This window comes from Chionomys nivalis, chromosome 2 (assembly GCF_950005125.1).
Source record: "Chionomys nivalis chromosome 2, mChiNiv1.1, whole genome shotgun sequence".
Lineage (NCBI taxonomy): Eukaryota > Metazoa > Chordata > Mammalia > Rodentia > Cricetidae > Chionomys > Chionomys nivalis.
The window spans coordinates 4107654-4124555 of NC_080087.1; the positions used below are offsets into that span (position 1 = coordinate 4107654).

The following is a 16902-nucleotide window of genomic DNA, read 5'->3' on the forward strand; positions in this document are numbered from 1 at the left end:
TCCATGTCAGTTATCAGTTTATCTAAGATACTCAAGTCAGGAATTGTCATTCAAACACATGACATCAAGGGGTATTTATGTTTTCTCTCTTTTGTACTAACAAATCCAAAAATTTGTTACCCTTCTCCGGTGGCCTCCAATCTACCAATCTTACACTTACTGTTATTATTATGTCTACTTGAGGTGTCCCCATAAACATGCTCACTGTTTCTGTTAGGGTTGTGAGGATGAGCACAGCTTCTCCTCTTACCAGCTCCTCATTCAGATGGCCACCATGTTGTCTTCTGCTTCCCTGTGTAAGACATCTGAATGGTTACCACAACCTTCCCCATGATACGCCTGGTCCTTTATCTCTGTGTACACCATTTTGCTCTCATGGGAACTGCAATACTCGTCTCAGGGGACACCGCTGTCTCAGTAGCCCTTCTCTCCCACCTTGTGCTCCAGAAGCACAAATCCCTCATCCTTCTGAGCACGGTTTCCTAACCTCCCACTTCCTAACCCTCCTGAGCTTACCTCAATCACGACCTACCTTCTCCACAAACTCATTCCTCCTTCTCACCTACAACTAACCACCCTTTGCTCATGGGACTCAACTCTTACTTCTCAGATAAAACACCTTGGTGTTAGAAGTATTTATTTGTTTGTTCAACTTTTCTCCCTCTCTCCATTTTTTCTTATGTTCCATTGCTCCTGGCTTCAATAATTGAATTTGTCCTTTGCACATTACATGGCAGGCCATAAGATGTGATTTAAACTCTATTTTCTCATTAAATATGCAGTTTAGATCAAAGGTCTATAATCACCTACATGTAGACTTTTTTCCCTATAGAGAACACATCTCTTTATTGTGGGAACAAAGTCTAGGCTCTGTCGACAATATTATTCAAAAATTTAAATCCAAAGTGTCTACCAAAAAACATTTAAAATGTTTTATTATAACCTGGGCTATCAATTTTCAGATCTAAGTTATATGCACCTATCTAGAACCAGTTATATAGATTCACTGTTGAGACTGAGTCTGAATCACCCTACTCGTTGACTTATTCATAACACAAGTTTTATTTTAAAAGCCACTGATCACTGTGCAGTTTAAATGAGCGTCAGTAAACACCAAATGTTTACTCTGGGCTATTCAACTACCTGTTCTTTTTCCTAGACACTCGACATAATGCTTACTTTACTGCTATATTTCTTTAAACCAAGGCAACCCTGCTACCAGATTTCAGTTGTTTTTGTTTGTGACTGTGATTTAATTACAAGGTTTCTCTTTTCTCTTCCCTCCCTCCAAAGCCTCCATGTACCCCTCCCCACCTATCTTCATTAACTTCTATTGTATGCCTATATGTGTTCGTATATACATATATATTCCTAAATATAACCTGTCGAGTTCACAAAATGTTCTTATATGTATGTTTTCTGGGAGACAGTTTGGCACTGAACAACCAATTGGTGTGTTCTTCTTTGAAAATGAAAAGCTCGGGAGGTAGAGAGATGGCTCAGTGATTCAGAGCATTGACAGCTGACTTTTTTGTTTGTTTTTGTTATTGAGACAGGGTCTCTCTACATAGCCCTGGCTGTGCTGGAATTTACTATGTAGATCAAGCTGGCCTCAAATTTACAGAGGTCATGGGATTAAATGCATGTGCCAACATTCCCAGACTTTAATTCAAAGGAATTTATATATTTTTTTTTACAAATTTGCCTAGGAAATAATAATGAATTACATATTCTTCCAATAAATTGCTAATTTTGGCAACTGTGTATACTTTGAGATATAACACCCCCTCCTGAAGGTGTCATGTTTCCAGTTATGTACTTACGATTCTTAAATCAGTCATACTAATACCACCTGCATGCTCTTTGTTTCCGCCTTGCCCGCTATGTACTGCACTTATCCAGTACAATGAAAAGTACACAGTGTTCACTCTGATTTCTAGACTTCTGACAGGCGTGCACCTGTAGTTGCGGCCATGCCTGCCACTGTTCCACATCGAGCCTTTCCACCAAAGTCTTATTTAGCAACATGTGATTAAATCATGAAAACTGAATTCTAGATGCCTGTTAGACAGGTTTGCAAGACTTCACTACAAGGCAACATAATTAAGTCCATCATTAAAGATAACACAAGATCTACCACATTGGTAGATCATTTGCCTTTGCCTGTGAGGTTTTTTGATCCCTCTTCCCTACTGTCCTTTTGCAGATCCTACCTACACCTTTGCTGTAGCAACTGCCCCTAATCACCAAAGATGCACGGCCCAAGCCGTATTCAAAACAAAGATCTTTAATACGTGTTTTATACCTCGACATATGCAGCTTACATGGTTTCACTTCCTACCTCCTACCACCCCTCCCAAACTCCACTCTCCACAAATCTCTCTTGTGTCTTCATGTCTGTTTATTTTACGACCCCCCCCCATGATTAAGCAGGGCCATGCGCGAGACTGGGATCAGAACTGGCTATCACAGTCTGGCGGGCTCGGCAGAGACCACGCCCTATTTCTTGACCTTTATAGGATTCACATTCTTGGTCACTTTCCCCTCTTAGAAGGGAAACACGTTCACATATTCTCTGTCTCTCGGTGGAGTATTTAAGCCTTCATCCAACATATTCTTCTACTGAAGGCTTCTAATTGTCTCTTTCCTACTAGGAATGGAACTTCAGGTCCATGTCTCCCTGTGTGCACATGTCAAAGGGCTACACCATACTGCTCTACAGTGGAATTCAGTTCATCACCTTCCTGCACGCGGCATCTTACGAGGATGACTCCTACAGCTGAGCAGACACATTTACTATTTCTTTCACTTCGCAGACAGGCGCAAATCACAGCAGCACAGCCTGCAAGCCTAGCACTTGGGAGGCTCAGGTAGAAAGATTGAGAATTCTAACAGAAACAAGTCATGATCACTTCTGAACCCAAGTTCTTTTCCATATTTTTTCTTTGCGCTGAAAACATAAATTCAAATCTCGACATCAGATCTCTATGTATTTTTCTCGATCAGGGTTTGGATCTAAGGCCTTACTAAGTGTATGCTCTACTGCTGAGCTACACCCCATCTGATATCAGACCTTTGGATCGCAGAGCCGCCAGTAACCGCCTAAAGGCAGGGTATTTTAACATTAGTTCTTAAACCAGGGTGAGAAACCTCCAAATCAAAAAGCATGATGGAGCTGCTTCTCCAGCCGACATTCCGGATTCTAGCCCATTTGCACGAGGGTTTCTTACCTGAGCTTTTGCAGTAGTGAGTTCAAATTCATTCTTTGGAGTATATAACCAGGGTTTCAAAAGCAAACATCCAATCCCATGACATAGTATTTAAAAATGTACAATACTACTTCACTAGGTACCGAAACCAAGCACCGTGTTTTCCTAATGAATGAGGTTCCTTGTGTGGTCTAACCTAGGCTGTCAGACCATCCCACCTACAGGGACCAGAGGGACCCTGGCTGTGAGCTTGGAGGGAGGCAGAAGGGCTCTCACAAACTGACCCTGAGTCACAGAAAACACATACAGGACACAGACAGCGGGGATGAAAGATAGAGACTGAGAAGGGACAAACTAGACAGAAGAGAGCTGAGTGGCTGCAGAATCCGTAACCAAACCACTGCGACCTCCCTCCGGGACACCCCAAATAGCACACATGAGACCAGGAGGAGCAGCTAATGGGGTGCTAGTCACTTCCGTGCTCCTGGACCTCTTGACTACACTTCATCTCCAAGTGTCCAGCAAAGATGGATGTGAACCTGAGCCTGAGGTCAGATCCAGAGGCTCCATCCTGGCCTCATGATGTCATGAGCCTTGGGCACCTCTGCCCTCAGGTCAGAAGGGAGCCAAGAGTCTCCATCTCCACAGACCCGAGATCTTTCAACAAGCAAGAACCCTTATGGCCGAGAAATCTGAGGAGAATCTTTACAGCTATACACATCAGAAGTGGCATTTTTACATCCAATCTGCACAATAAACCCAAGTGAGGTTAAGCGAGGTCAGACTTACCACCCCCCACCCCCTCCCGCCCGTGCTGAACCGGGCCAACCTTCCTGCCACACCACATCCAATTTACTCCTCTCCAGATGGCCCGCACTTAGCTGAAGGTCCCCTCCACCCTTTCTAGGAAGCACTAGCAATACTTTCAAGTGCAAGCAATCACCTTGTTTACTTAAAGTCGCCACATTTATTGGTCCTATGATTCTCTTAACTGATGTGAGAGTCTACACTTTGCTGGAATTATTGTAACTTGCTGTTAGTTCACCTGCCACAAGCCTTGCAACAGAAAAGATTTTTTAAAGGAGGAGACAGACTTGTAGCAGGAATGAAGAAAGTCATTTACCTGACCAATATTTAAAGAAAAGCTATTGAAAGGCAGGATGTGAGGTGTAACCTGCTTCAGGACTACCAGTACAGAAGAAAGACAATGATCACAGATTCCAATTGAAGCACACAGACCAGCTGTAACAAGAGAGATTGGTAAGCATTAACTGGGAGAGAGGTTTGTGGTAGCTGGCCACAAGGTAGACAATGTGATGACCAAGTAACCAAAGGAGGAGGAGAACCAGTGTGGCACACGGTTGGACAGTCAGAAGCGAGACACCACTATTTCTTGGCTACAAGTTTTTTTGTTACAAGATAATAAGAATTAAAGAAAACACAAGATAAGGGGCTTTATTTCTTCACACAGCATGACAAATGAACTACAAAGGGCAAAAGTCTGCTCAGGGGGATTTCTTGACAATTAAGATAACAATTTCCACAAGCGATAGCTGGAACTAGGAAAAGGAAGCTGGAAGAAGTGGATACTGCACACTGAAAACTCATTTAACAGATATAACAAGACTGAGAAAGACTGGTTATGAAAAGTGAGAAAGCCAAACATGGTGGTGTGTGACTTTAATCCTAGAGCCTGGAAGACAGAGGCAGGTAGATTTCTGTGAGTTCAAAGCCAGCCTGGTCTACACAGTTAGTTCCAGGACAGCCAGGGCTATCCAGTGGGACCCTGTCTCAAAAGTGAGACAGAATTCCTTGATCTGGAGCTTTAGCGGTGGTAATACAATGTAGTACTCAAAGCTGTGGATAAAATCACCCTTGGTTTTCATCTTGCAATCTTTGGACACTCTTGTGGACATCCACCTTATTAGTACAACCAAGGTAACAGGGCTGGAGATGTCGCTCAAGGGTGAGCACAAGCTTAGGAAGAGTGAAGCCATGATGGTGGAGCAGGGGATGACTAGAAAAGTACCTATTTTACAGGGTTGTTTTAAGAGTCAACAATAAACCCTGTGCCTAGCATGGACCTTGCATAGATTGAACAGTGACTGTCCACCAAAGAGAACTCTTCAAAGCCTACAGAATGTTAACCTGGAATCAGCCCAGACTCCTGGCATTTAACTACTTTTACTGTATGACCACACTCTACCTTTTCCAAGTTTCCCTCTCCCCAAGCCCTAGGCTCTTGCCTGGATAGTTTACCAGCACGACTCAAAGTGACACTTATTTAATCACTACATCTGTAGGGTTCTCACAACCCCATATTTGATTTATTCAAAGCGAATGTCGTCCTCCTGAAGGCCTGACTCCACTGGGAAACCTCTTTATACCTTAACCCACAGCATCCCTCCTTAGAATCCCAACAGCTCTTTCCCAGCAGATCTAAGAGACAATATCAAACGTACTTACAATATGACTTCATGTATATAGTGACATCATCCTAACTAGACTCAAGGTTTCCCGTCTGGATCTTCCTACAGTCCTCTGCAGATAATCAATAAACTCTCACGAGCAAACCCATTGGTAGGCAAACTTTCAAATAGGACACTGCAGCTGAAGGTAGGGAAAGCCTATCCACGTACCTTTAAGATTTCGGTGTCAGAATCCATGGTTACTTGTTTTATTTCAGGCTCCATATCCATGGCATCTTCTTGTTTAACTTCAGGGGGTGTACACACGAGTACTTCTGAATTAAATTCAGCCCCTGTTTCTGAAGGTAATTTTTGCTTGACCTCTGGGTATGTATATATGGAAACTTCTTGTTTGGATTCAGGATCTGTGCACATGGAAGCTTCTTGGTTGGATTTGGGATCTGTACATATGGAAGCTTCTTGTTTGGGTTCAGGATCTGTGCACATGGAAGCTTCTAGGTTGGATTCGGGATCTGTACACACGGGAACTTCTTGCATGGACTCAGGATTAGTATGCACGGGAACTTCTTGTTTGGATTCAGGATCTAAACACATAGGAACTTCTTGCTTAGATTCAGGGCTCACCACTTGCTTCTCTGTTATTATGCCTTTGGGTTTTTGAACTAACCATGGAGATTTTTGCCCTGGCAAGAGATACGCTGCTACCCCTTTATAAAAAAGAGCTTTGTTTGGCCCCAAGGGTAACATGTCTTCTATCTTTTTCTCACCCTGATACAAGTGAAGAACTCTGGAGATATAGTCTGAGACAGCTAAGATAATATTTCCCTTTTTGCCAGCATTCTCTTTCACAGAAGCATAGGAGGACAGGCACTTGTACCGAAAGCTTTCGAACATGCCCTCCGGGGTGATGTCGTTGCCGAGCAGACAGGCTAGCAGAGGGAGGTCCGCCACACGGAGGCCGAGACTCTCACAGAGTTTCTCACGGCACAGCATGATGGTTTCCAGAGTCTCCAGGCAGAGATCACCAATTGAAAAGTAGGGACAAGTGTCATAAATTAAGTAATCGGTGTCTTCCCCCAGGATCCCAAGACAGTTGTGCTGGAGACCATAAGAAGCCACCTCATAGTCCGCCTCCTGTAACGAACAGAAAGTTTCCTGGCCCAGTGACTTTAGAGCGAACCGTGTAAATATGGCCAGCCCAGAGGGAATGAAGAACATGTTTCTGCCTGGCTGCTCTCGCTTTGACTTGATATAGTGGAAAATCTTGGATATCTCCCTGTTGTTCTTAAGTCTTCTCTTTACCCATTCATCTCTCTTACCCGGCTCCACCATGCCATCGAAGAAGAATATCAACTTGATGCCGGCAGATGTGAAGGCTGAGACAAAACCTCTCAAAGCAGAAAAGTATTCTCGCCACTGGCCACCACAGATCCAAGACTCCGGTGTGTACCAGTATCGGAGGCAGCACATGGCATCCACCACGATGGTAGGGGTACACCCAGGGTACTTGGTTCGGTGGTTCTCTGCCAGCTCTTGGATATTTACTACTGTACATATATGTGGGCAGGTACTTCCCACAAAACCCTGCAAACCTCTCACCCCCATAATTGGTTTTATGAATCTGAAAGAAAAAGGAAAAAGAAATCCATAATTAGTAGCTATGGCATTATTTCTAGACATGTGACACTCATCAAAGCAGACACAGACAATATTTAATCTTCTAAAAGAAACAAAGGGAGTTTCTAATTGTAATATTGTTTCTGGTTTTGCTGCTTGTTTGTTTTTGGGGGTTAGTTCCATATGTGACCTAGCCTACTTGCCAGGAGTCATAAGACATAAAGACACTAAATAAAAGTAAAATTATTACTCAAGGTTTTCTGAAGGATTGGCTTAAGGGGCTGAGCTCCCTTCTAGTTGACCAGGCATGTGGTGGGTCTGTGATCTCACAGTGTGTCTGATGGAGGCAGACAAGAAGGAGGCATGCCTGAGGATATACTTCGGAAATTTCAGGTACGGATATTATCACTATGCTGGTACACACATTTAACACAGATGTTAAAACATTTCAAACTATGCAGGTAAACCTGTCAAGTACCCTCAATAACGGCGTTAAAAAGAAGGTGCATAAAAATGTATAGTGCTAAATAGTTGCATCATTTGAGATAATGAATATGAAAGAAATGAAATATAGATACAATGTAGTTTAAGGGTCAGAACTCAAGATGTAAGAAAGTACCAGCAGAGTAAGACGTACATACACATGTCCTTATATATAAATGAAAGACATTCTTCAGACAGACAAGTCCATCAATAGTAGAAAAAATTCCACAAGAAATCTTGAATCTTAATGGTATATTTTTCCTATTTTTTTGTTTAAACATGGCATCAAGCCACTAAGTCCTTTGATAAAATATTAACAACAACAAATCCTTAATATACAAAAAGCAACACAGAATAATGCCTCTTGAAGACCTAGGACAGAGAGACAATCTCATCTTAGTGCACTCACCAGCCAGGCAGAGTTGGTCATTCACACACACACACACACACACACCAAGGATTTATCCTCACACTGTAATGACAGCATCTGAGCTACAGCAGTAGGTCTACTGAACCTGGTGACAACGATTATCTCAACTATCAGGGTATCTCTTCGACCCCTGGGTCTGGTCCCACATTCAGGAAGGTTGTACCCTCTGTTGTTGTGGCCATGTTAGCATAGTTCTGGGTCTCACCTATGGAGGTAAATGTCCTGCCACTGAATTACATCTCAACCCCTGACAACTTACATTCATTTCTGGAAAAGGGTGGTTTTTGCTTTAATATCCTCCAGCACAGTATGTGGAAGATAAGGTTTTGTGAAAGAAATATATGCAGACAACCGTCAGAAGAGACAGATAAGCAGCACACAGATTCCACAAGCCCTAGACCATTGGTCTGCCCCTAGCTCTGGATGAAGAAGGCCTCTCACAGTTTACTGGGGAGGAATAGACAGATCTAATTCAGAGACCACATTTCTGTGTAGTGAGAAAATGCCCCTTCTCACCTGCTCTGCACTGGGCACTAGGACCCAAGAGACTCATCCATTAAGACACAAGTAACAGCCACATGGTCCATGGCCAGCTACTACAGAAGCCTTCAGCATCACTCATAACACAGAAAACAACACACGTGAAGACAGAGTGAGAGGAACAATACGAATCTTCCATCCTTTTCTGGACTGACGTCCACTGCCAGTGAGAGGGAGTTTTGTTGTTCCTCGTTTGTTTCGAGTGTTTTCTACGACAGCAGCTCAGACAACAATGAGCTCCTTGAAATAGCATCCTTTTTTCCAGGATGCCGGGCTCAGCACACTGCTTTGGTTCTAGTCACATGTTTCTGCTCCTTCCTTAGCCTATGATGGAAAGCCTGCTGTTGAACGGGGCAGGTACCGCTAGGTCCTTCCTAGCTTTCCCACCGGGCATTTCTCACACTGTGTGTCATAGACTACCTGGGGAAAGCGACATCACACACACACACACACACACACACACACACACACAGATATATACATATACACATATACATACATATACACACATACACAGATATATACATATATACACATACATAGATAGACATATACACATGCATACACATACACAGACATACAAACATACATACACATATGATGTGGGAGTCTTCTGTTTTGTGGTGATTTCATTGGTTAAATAAAGAAACTGCCTTGGCCCTTTAATAGGACAGAAAATTAGGTAGGCAGAGTAAACAGAACAGAATGCTGGGAGAAAGAAGCCGAGTCTGGCAGTCGCAGTGATTCTCCTCTCCGAGACAGACGTAGGTTAGGATCTTTCCTGGTAAGCCACCACCTCGTGGTGCTACACAGATTACTAAATATGTGTTAAAGCAAGATGTGAGAGTTAGCCAATAAGAGGCTACAGATAATGGGCCAGGCAGTGTTTAAAAGAATACAGTTTCCGTGTAATTATTTCGGGTAAAGCCGTGCAGGAGCTGGGCGGGAACGCAGCCCGCAGCTCCTCACTACACACATATACACATCAACACACACATACACAGATATATACATATACACACATACATACATACACATACACACATCAACACACACAGAAACATATACACACACATACAGAGATATATACGTTATACACACATACATACACATACATACATCAACACACACATACAGACACATACATACACATACAGACATCAACACAGACGCACACACTTAGAAAAAGGAATGGGGACCTATGGCATTAGCATACATCTTTTGACATTTAAAGGTTCGTTAACTGCTAAATATTCATAGAACCCAATTCCTTCCTGAAAGGAAGAGGAAAGACTCAGTAAGCTCCCCAGCCTTACAACATCCACAAGGACCTTTTCCAAAGTTACAAAAGCAGTAACTGCTCAGGGGAAGACACTTTCCAAACAGCCCAGGTGCCTACAAGTTGTGGAGCAAGTTTCACGGATGCAGTTTTCCTGAGTCCTTACTCATGCTGGAGTGGGCTTTCGGTTCCAGAGCTGCCTTTGGTCACCCATGTTCTGTAAGGAACCTCAACAGATATAGTTCTTATGCTAGACTTAGCTGGAATCTGTTTTTTGATCTGTTGTCGGTGGCCTACCTGGGGTGGACAGGCATTTGTTTACACTTCTTCAGAAAGTGTCTCACACACAACACACAGATAGTACATTTTAGTATAAAGCATCAGGAAAAAAAAGACAGAAAGCTATGGATATTGTTTAAATTATTGTTGCTTTCCCTTATTGTTAAAAAAATGTGAGGAGGATCTTAGTTTCCTAAAGAAGTGATTACAGGATGGCTGGAGAAAAAAAAAAACAAGTGTAGAAATAAACGGGGGAAATTTTACAGCTATATACTGGGAAAGTGTTCTCAGGTACATAGCGGTAAACAAATGTGGAGACGAGGAGAGCCCACTCCTACTTACTAGACAGAAGTACCACGGCTCAAAAATACAGTCTGAGATGCTCTGAGAATCACTACCAATAGGGTGGCCTTTTGAGATAATGACATCACTGTCTGTCACATCACAACACACTCCATAACGTCTCCCACGTGTTAGGACCAATGCCTATCTGAAAAAATAATGAATCAAACCAAGGGCAGGTGTATAAGGTAAAGCTGAAGAACCCACTCACAGTTTACAGATTCCCATAACAGCTGAAGAGAGAAAAGTAGAGAAATAATGTCTGATAATAAAATAAAAAATTGGCCGGGCGGTGGTGGCGCACGCCTTTAATCCCAGCACTCGGGAGGCAGAGGCAGGCGAATCTCTGTGAGTTCGAGACCAGCCTGGTCTACAAGAGCTACTTCCAGGACAGGCTCCAAAACCACAGAGAAACCCTGTCTCGAAAAACCAAAATAAAATAAAATAAAATAAAATAAAAAATATTTATACATGGCATTAAGTTCTATAACAACAGCTGATAGCATTATGTGGAATATATTCTTCTTACCAAGGTGGGGGTCAACTGAGAAATTAAATTAATCTGATACCTGCTTTGAAGGCAGAGGAAACAGGGAGGGGAAAAAAAGGACAAGAATGTTTGCAAAGCAGCAAGAAAAGGCAAGTTCCAAGTTGAAAGGGGCCTACGATATACAGTTTGAAGATACTTCTTTTTTTGTTTTTTAAAGAATGCCAATTATGAACAGAGAGTTATTGCGTTCCCAATGCCTTGAAAGCTCCCATGTAAGCAAAGAGACCCCAAAACCTGAATTCGTGAACTTTTCATTATCAGGTCTATAAATATTCCCGGATTCCAGTTTGGAGACAGACTCTCTAAAAACTGAAAACAGATGACCTCAAATGTTACCCATTTATAAGATTTCTCGGGCCAAAGATGTTCACAGATACCAACGTTTGGAAGACTGGCTGAACAGAATTTTTTTTTCTTTTAAACTGGGAGGATGGCAAGAGAAATACGCGTCTGTTGGTGGTGTCTTTCAAAAACGGCTAAGGAAAGGGTAGCCAGGGCTCCTACGCTAAACTAACGTCAGTCAAGGTCAGGGAATACCCACTAATGGATGGGAGACGGGGAAAACAGTGAGGGGCTTCTTGAAGGACGTGTTCGTGGGTAACAGGTCTGAGAGCTTATCTAGAAAAAGCCTAAACCTAAAGGATGACCCCCTCCCTAGAGGAAGGAACGCAACACAGCTGAGGCCCAGCCCCTTCGCCTCGCCATCACCTCGCGCCCCAGAGCTCCCCTACCGCGGGTTTGCAGGTACCAGCTCCTCCTTCCCCGAGCCTGAGACTCTACCTCGCGGGTCCTCAGCGATCTGCGGCTGGGTTCGGGAAGAGCCTCCTCCACGCTCCACCTGCAGGAGGGCGGCTGCCTGGCCCTTCCTCCCAGACCGCACCAGCCGGGGGTGCAGGAGCAGACAGGGCCGAGCAGTCGGGGCGAAGGGCGCGGAGGGGCGTGGACTGGATGCTGGGAGGAGCCCCGGGCTGGGGAGGTGCGAGAGCCGAGACCGAGGGCCGATTGCCCCAGCACGGCCTACCTAGAGGATCACTGCAGTAGCCGCAGATGCGTCAACGAGATTTCGGATCCGCAGTCTCCTGCATGCTCACTTCCGCTTCCGCAATATGCACTTCCGCCCGCAGATGCGCCTTGCTGGACGAGGTGAAGCTTGAGCTTACGTAACCGGGAGTAGAGGGACGGTGGGACGAAAGGGATGTAGTACGCAGGCGCCGGAGAGGGCTGCGAGGTGGGTGGTGCCCAGGGAAGAAGGAAGCGTCAACCCGTTACCCAGCAACCGGGGACTAGCCACGGAGGCCCGCCCACCCCTGGGTAACCCGAAGGCGCTCGGTGGATTTGTCCCAAAGACTGCATCTTCAGGATCCAGTGGTTGCCAGCATTAGCACCCTTGTCCTTCTCCCGCAGTGCATGCAGACAGGCCGCGGAGAATACTGACTAGACCACAACCTGTATCCCTTCTAATAGTAGGAGGCTGTGAGGATACTGGTCTGGTCTTGAATTTTCCTGGAAATACCAGTACTGAAGGACGGCACAGCTTGGACACCCGAGCGAGGGCTGAGGGTCCATTAACAGAGTGGTCCCAGGCTATGATGCCCGTCACTTTATTGGGGGAGAGTTTAGGGTGGCCAGCCTTGGGGTGTGGGCCACCTTCGGGCTGGCTGGAATAGGCAAAATGTGTCCCTTTGTGTCGGTAGCCACCAGTTGAGAACCCTTGGATCTCAAGGTTACTTTCGCTTTAATAGCTGTTGAGTCAACACACCCAGCTGGTTGTGTGTTAGCTTTATGGTTCCGGGTTTTCAGCTCACGAATGCTTCCTCAGCAGCCAGAGATAGCAACTCAGTGACTTTCGGGACTCCAGCAGCAGCTGCAGCTTGCAGTTTTTCCAATCTCAGCATTTTTTAGGTTTTTTTTTTTTTTTTTTTTTTTACCTTATGTGCTTTCTGTTCTTCTCTATATCATACGTTCCCAACACTTCCACCCTTTACAGTCTGAGCTCTCACTGGTCTCTATGACAGCCCTCTATCTTCTGCAGGGTGCTGTGCCCTGAGCTAGCAGCTCTGGACCCATCTGTTCATGCAACCAACTCAGCCCACCCTACTTATGATAAAAGACTACAAGTAGACCTTAAAACCACCTGGAGTGCCGGGTGGTGGTGGTGGTGGTGCACTCCTTTAATCCCAGCACTCTGGAGGCAGAGGCAGGTGGATGAGTTTCAAGCCAACCTGGTCTACAAGAGCTAGTTCCAGGACAGGCTCCAAAGCTACAGAGAAATCCTGTCTTGAAAACAAAACAAACGCCTGGAGTTTGACAGCACAGGGCCAGCTTGCAGTAAAGACATCTCCTGAATACTGTCATGAGGTCTGGAGTAACTGAGTAGGGTCATCTAAGAGTCACTTCAAGGTGTCATGTCAAAGCAGAGTTTCCTAAGCCAATGCTACAGCAGAGGGCGTGGTTAATTGCAGTGGTTTCTCTGACTGAAACAAAGTCTCTTTGGAGCATCCACAGCTGACATGAAGTCATCTCTGGACATAGTTGCAGTTGCCTTGATGACAGCCTGAGGAACCTCCAGGAGCAACTGCTTGGTTTATAGTTCCTGCTTGACTGGCAACTCGCAGGTCTCCAGAAATTGTGAGACCCAAGTTGCAATTGCCACCACCCTCACAGTCCTTCAGGAGTGGCAACAGTATCATTCACAGTTGTAGCAGACTTGGGAATAGTGGAGAAGGTTCAATGAGAGACAGTCCCAATTCAGCCTCTATAGATCTCTCAATCTTGGTTAGCTTCTCAGTATCTTAGCTACTTTCCTAAGGCTTCGATAAAACACCATGATTACCATTCCTGGTGCGGAAGTGTGGCACCAGGGCAGCTGAGTTCACATCTCCAACCCCATGCAGGAAGCAGAAGACGTGAAGAGGAAATAGTTCAGGTTTTAAACCTCAAAGTCCACTGCTCTCCCAGTGACAGAAAGTCACACCTTCCAAACCTACCCGAACTGTTACCAACCAAGGACCAATTATTCAATATTTGAGCCTGTGGGGGACATTCTCATTCAAACCACTATACTCAGTCTCTGAGGCAATTTCTACTATGACCTGATGGGACTTGTCAGTCTAGAAACCAAACTATTCAGCATGTTTTGGTTAGATTGCCTGTAGGCAACTCTGTAGGGTATTTTCTTGATCAATGATTCCGTGTGGGAGGGCCCAGCATACTGGGGGCAGTGCCATCCCTTGGCAGAATGTCCTGAGTTGTATAATAAAACAATCTGAACAAGTCACAGAAAGCAAGCCAGTAAGCAGCATTCTTCCATGGCTTCTGATTCAGTTCTTCCCTTGACTGCCCTCAATGGACGGTGACCCAAGATATATACACTAAATAAATATGTGGCTTCCCTCTTTTTGGTCATGGTGTTTTATCATAGTAATGGCAATAATAACTAAGATAGAAAATGGTACAAGGTTCATGGGATATTGCTGTGACAGATCTGACCATGTTTGATGAATGATCGTGGAAGGACTTTGGGACTTTGGACTAGAAGAGCCACTGAGTGTTGAGAGCTTCCTGAGCTGTTGTGGGAACTTAGAAGTTAATGGTGAGAATGATGCGAATACTGAAACTCTGGCTTTTGAGGTTCGGAGGGAAGTTTGAGAGTCTTTTAAAGGCACTATCAGGGCCATTCCATATTTTGAATTAAGAATCTAGGAGCTAGAGAAGAGCACTTGTTACTATTAAAAAAAGGGGAGGACACCTAAGTTTGATCCCTGGTACCCACAGGGCAGCTCACAACCATCTATAATTCTAGTCCCAGGAGATCTGCTGTCCTCTTCTGACTTTCTAGAGCAACAGGGAAGCACATACAGTCCAGCATCACTGAGGCAACACCTTCTGGGAAGTGTCCATCAGTGTCAGCACCCAGAAGCTGTGGTCCAGCTGTGGCCAGGTCTGTATCTTGTACTGGCAGCCAAATTTGGTTGTGTTTAAGCATCTTCCAGGTGGTAATGGTTTTGAAAACATGAAGGAGTTGTGGGAAACAGCTGAGACTTGGTACTGTGAGAGTCCAGGAGAGGACATAGGTGAAAGTTGGTCCAGTTCCAGCAGAGACCCCAGCATTTTGGAGATGTCAGTACCATAGACCTTCAAGGACAACAGCAGATGCAGAATGCAGCCAGCCTGAGCCTGGGAAATGCACTATGTGTGCTGTGGCCGCCACAGCCAGAAAGTTCTTTAGAGCCCAGAAGATCATGAATCCCAGGTCATGAGCACTCCTGCACTTCAGTTTCACTTTGATTTGAATGTAACTGTGCCCTGGTTTTTCCTCTTGGAGTAAGAGAAAATATTTAACTTGTTTTGATTTCATAGGAGCCACAGTTGAGAGACTTTGGACTTTTAAAGAGACATTGTGTTTTTAAAGAGAACTTGGACTTTTAAAGGGTTGAAAAATTTAAATTCATGGGACTTTTTATTTATGTTTTATATTGTGGTGTTGATATTAACATGAGATCTTGGGGATAAACAAAAGAAGGGAAGTACTATGGTTTCATAGTAATGTATTTGTGTGTCAGGGTCATAAGAGATCAATTTTCCTGTGGTTTTTTTTTTTGGTTTTTTGTTTTTGTTTTTTGTCATCTTGACACAAATTAGTGTTATCTGGGAAGAGAAACCTCAATTAAGAAATTACTTCCACCAGATTCCCTTTAGGCAAGTCTGTAGGTATTTTCTTGCTTAATGACTCCCATAGAAGAGCATAGCCCTCTGGGGCAGTGCCACTCCTGGGTAGGGAGTCCTGATTTGTATAATAAAACAGAGTGAGCATGCCATGGAAAACAAGTCAGTTTCTCCATGGCTTATGATTGAGTTCCTGCTTTTAGTTCCTGCCCTGCTTTTCCTCAGTGATGGAGAGTTGTTGTAATAGGAGCAGAGGGCTACATTCCTGGCACCCCAGCTCCTGGCCACCCGCATGGCTAGCTTTATGCCCTGAAATAATTACACAGAAACTGTATTCTTAAACACTGCCTGGCCCATTAGTTCCAGCCTCTTATTGGCTAGCTCTTACATATTGATCTAACCCATTTCTAATATTTGGTGTAGCACCACAAGCTGGCTTACCAGGAAAGATCTTAACCTGTGTCTGTCTGGAGTGGAAGAATCATGGCGACTCACTGACTCGGCTTTTTTCTCCCAGCATTCTGTTCTGTTTACTCCACCCACCTAAGGGTTGGCCTATCAAATGGGCCTAGACAGTTTCTTTATTAGTTAACCAATGAAAGCAACAGATAGATACAAGACCCACCTCCATCAGAGGGTAACCTGAGTTATAAGATGAAAGACACCCTTCCCTCCCCAAACTGCTTTTGGTCATGGCATGGTGTTTTATCACAGCAACAGAACCCTAACGAACACACAACACCCAGCAGAGGAAAATATCAAAGGGTGCTTTTCACAATGACTTAGCATGCAGTTAACACTTTCCTTCAGTGACCATTTCCTTAAATTATTAACCTCCATCCTGCAACAAGTTAAAGGATTGAGTCTTGATGGCCCTCAATGGGGCCATGCACACTCAGGGCACTCTCGGACTTGTAGCAAGAGTCCACATCACATGCTTCTTCTTGGTTACAATACAGCAATAGATTTCATTCATTTCTTTAGTTTCCATTCCGTGTTCTCTGCAATCAGGGGAACACTTCTTCAGCCTCTTATAAGACAGAATGGCCTTGAGATCAACATAATCTTTTAGCATAAGC

The 16902-nt window shown here is 44.3% G+C and overlaps 1 protein-coding gene across 3 annotated transcripts in view; it reads right to left on the reverse strand.

The window, feature by feature from the left end:
* Positions 1-12287, reverse strand: part of Fam120b (family with sequence similarity 120 member B) — a 53334-nt gene extending 41047 nt beyond the window's left edge. The window contains exons 1-2 of one of the 3 annotated variants that reach the window (XM_057761461.1): positions 12180-12287; positions 5849-7259 (exon numbers count right to left, since the gene is read on the reverse strand). In XM_057761461.1, the coding sequence (XP_057617444.1) occupies positions 5849-7243 (1395 nt within the window). In that variant the 5' untranslated portion in view covers positions 7244-7259; positions 12180-12287. Of the gene's footprint in view, positions 1-5848; positions 7260-11889 lie in introns of all 3 variants that reach the window. The other 2 variants (XM_057761459.1, XM_057761460.1) reach the window with 2 other exon arrangements.
* Positions 12288-16902: the final 4615 nt, after the last annotated feature.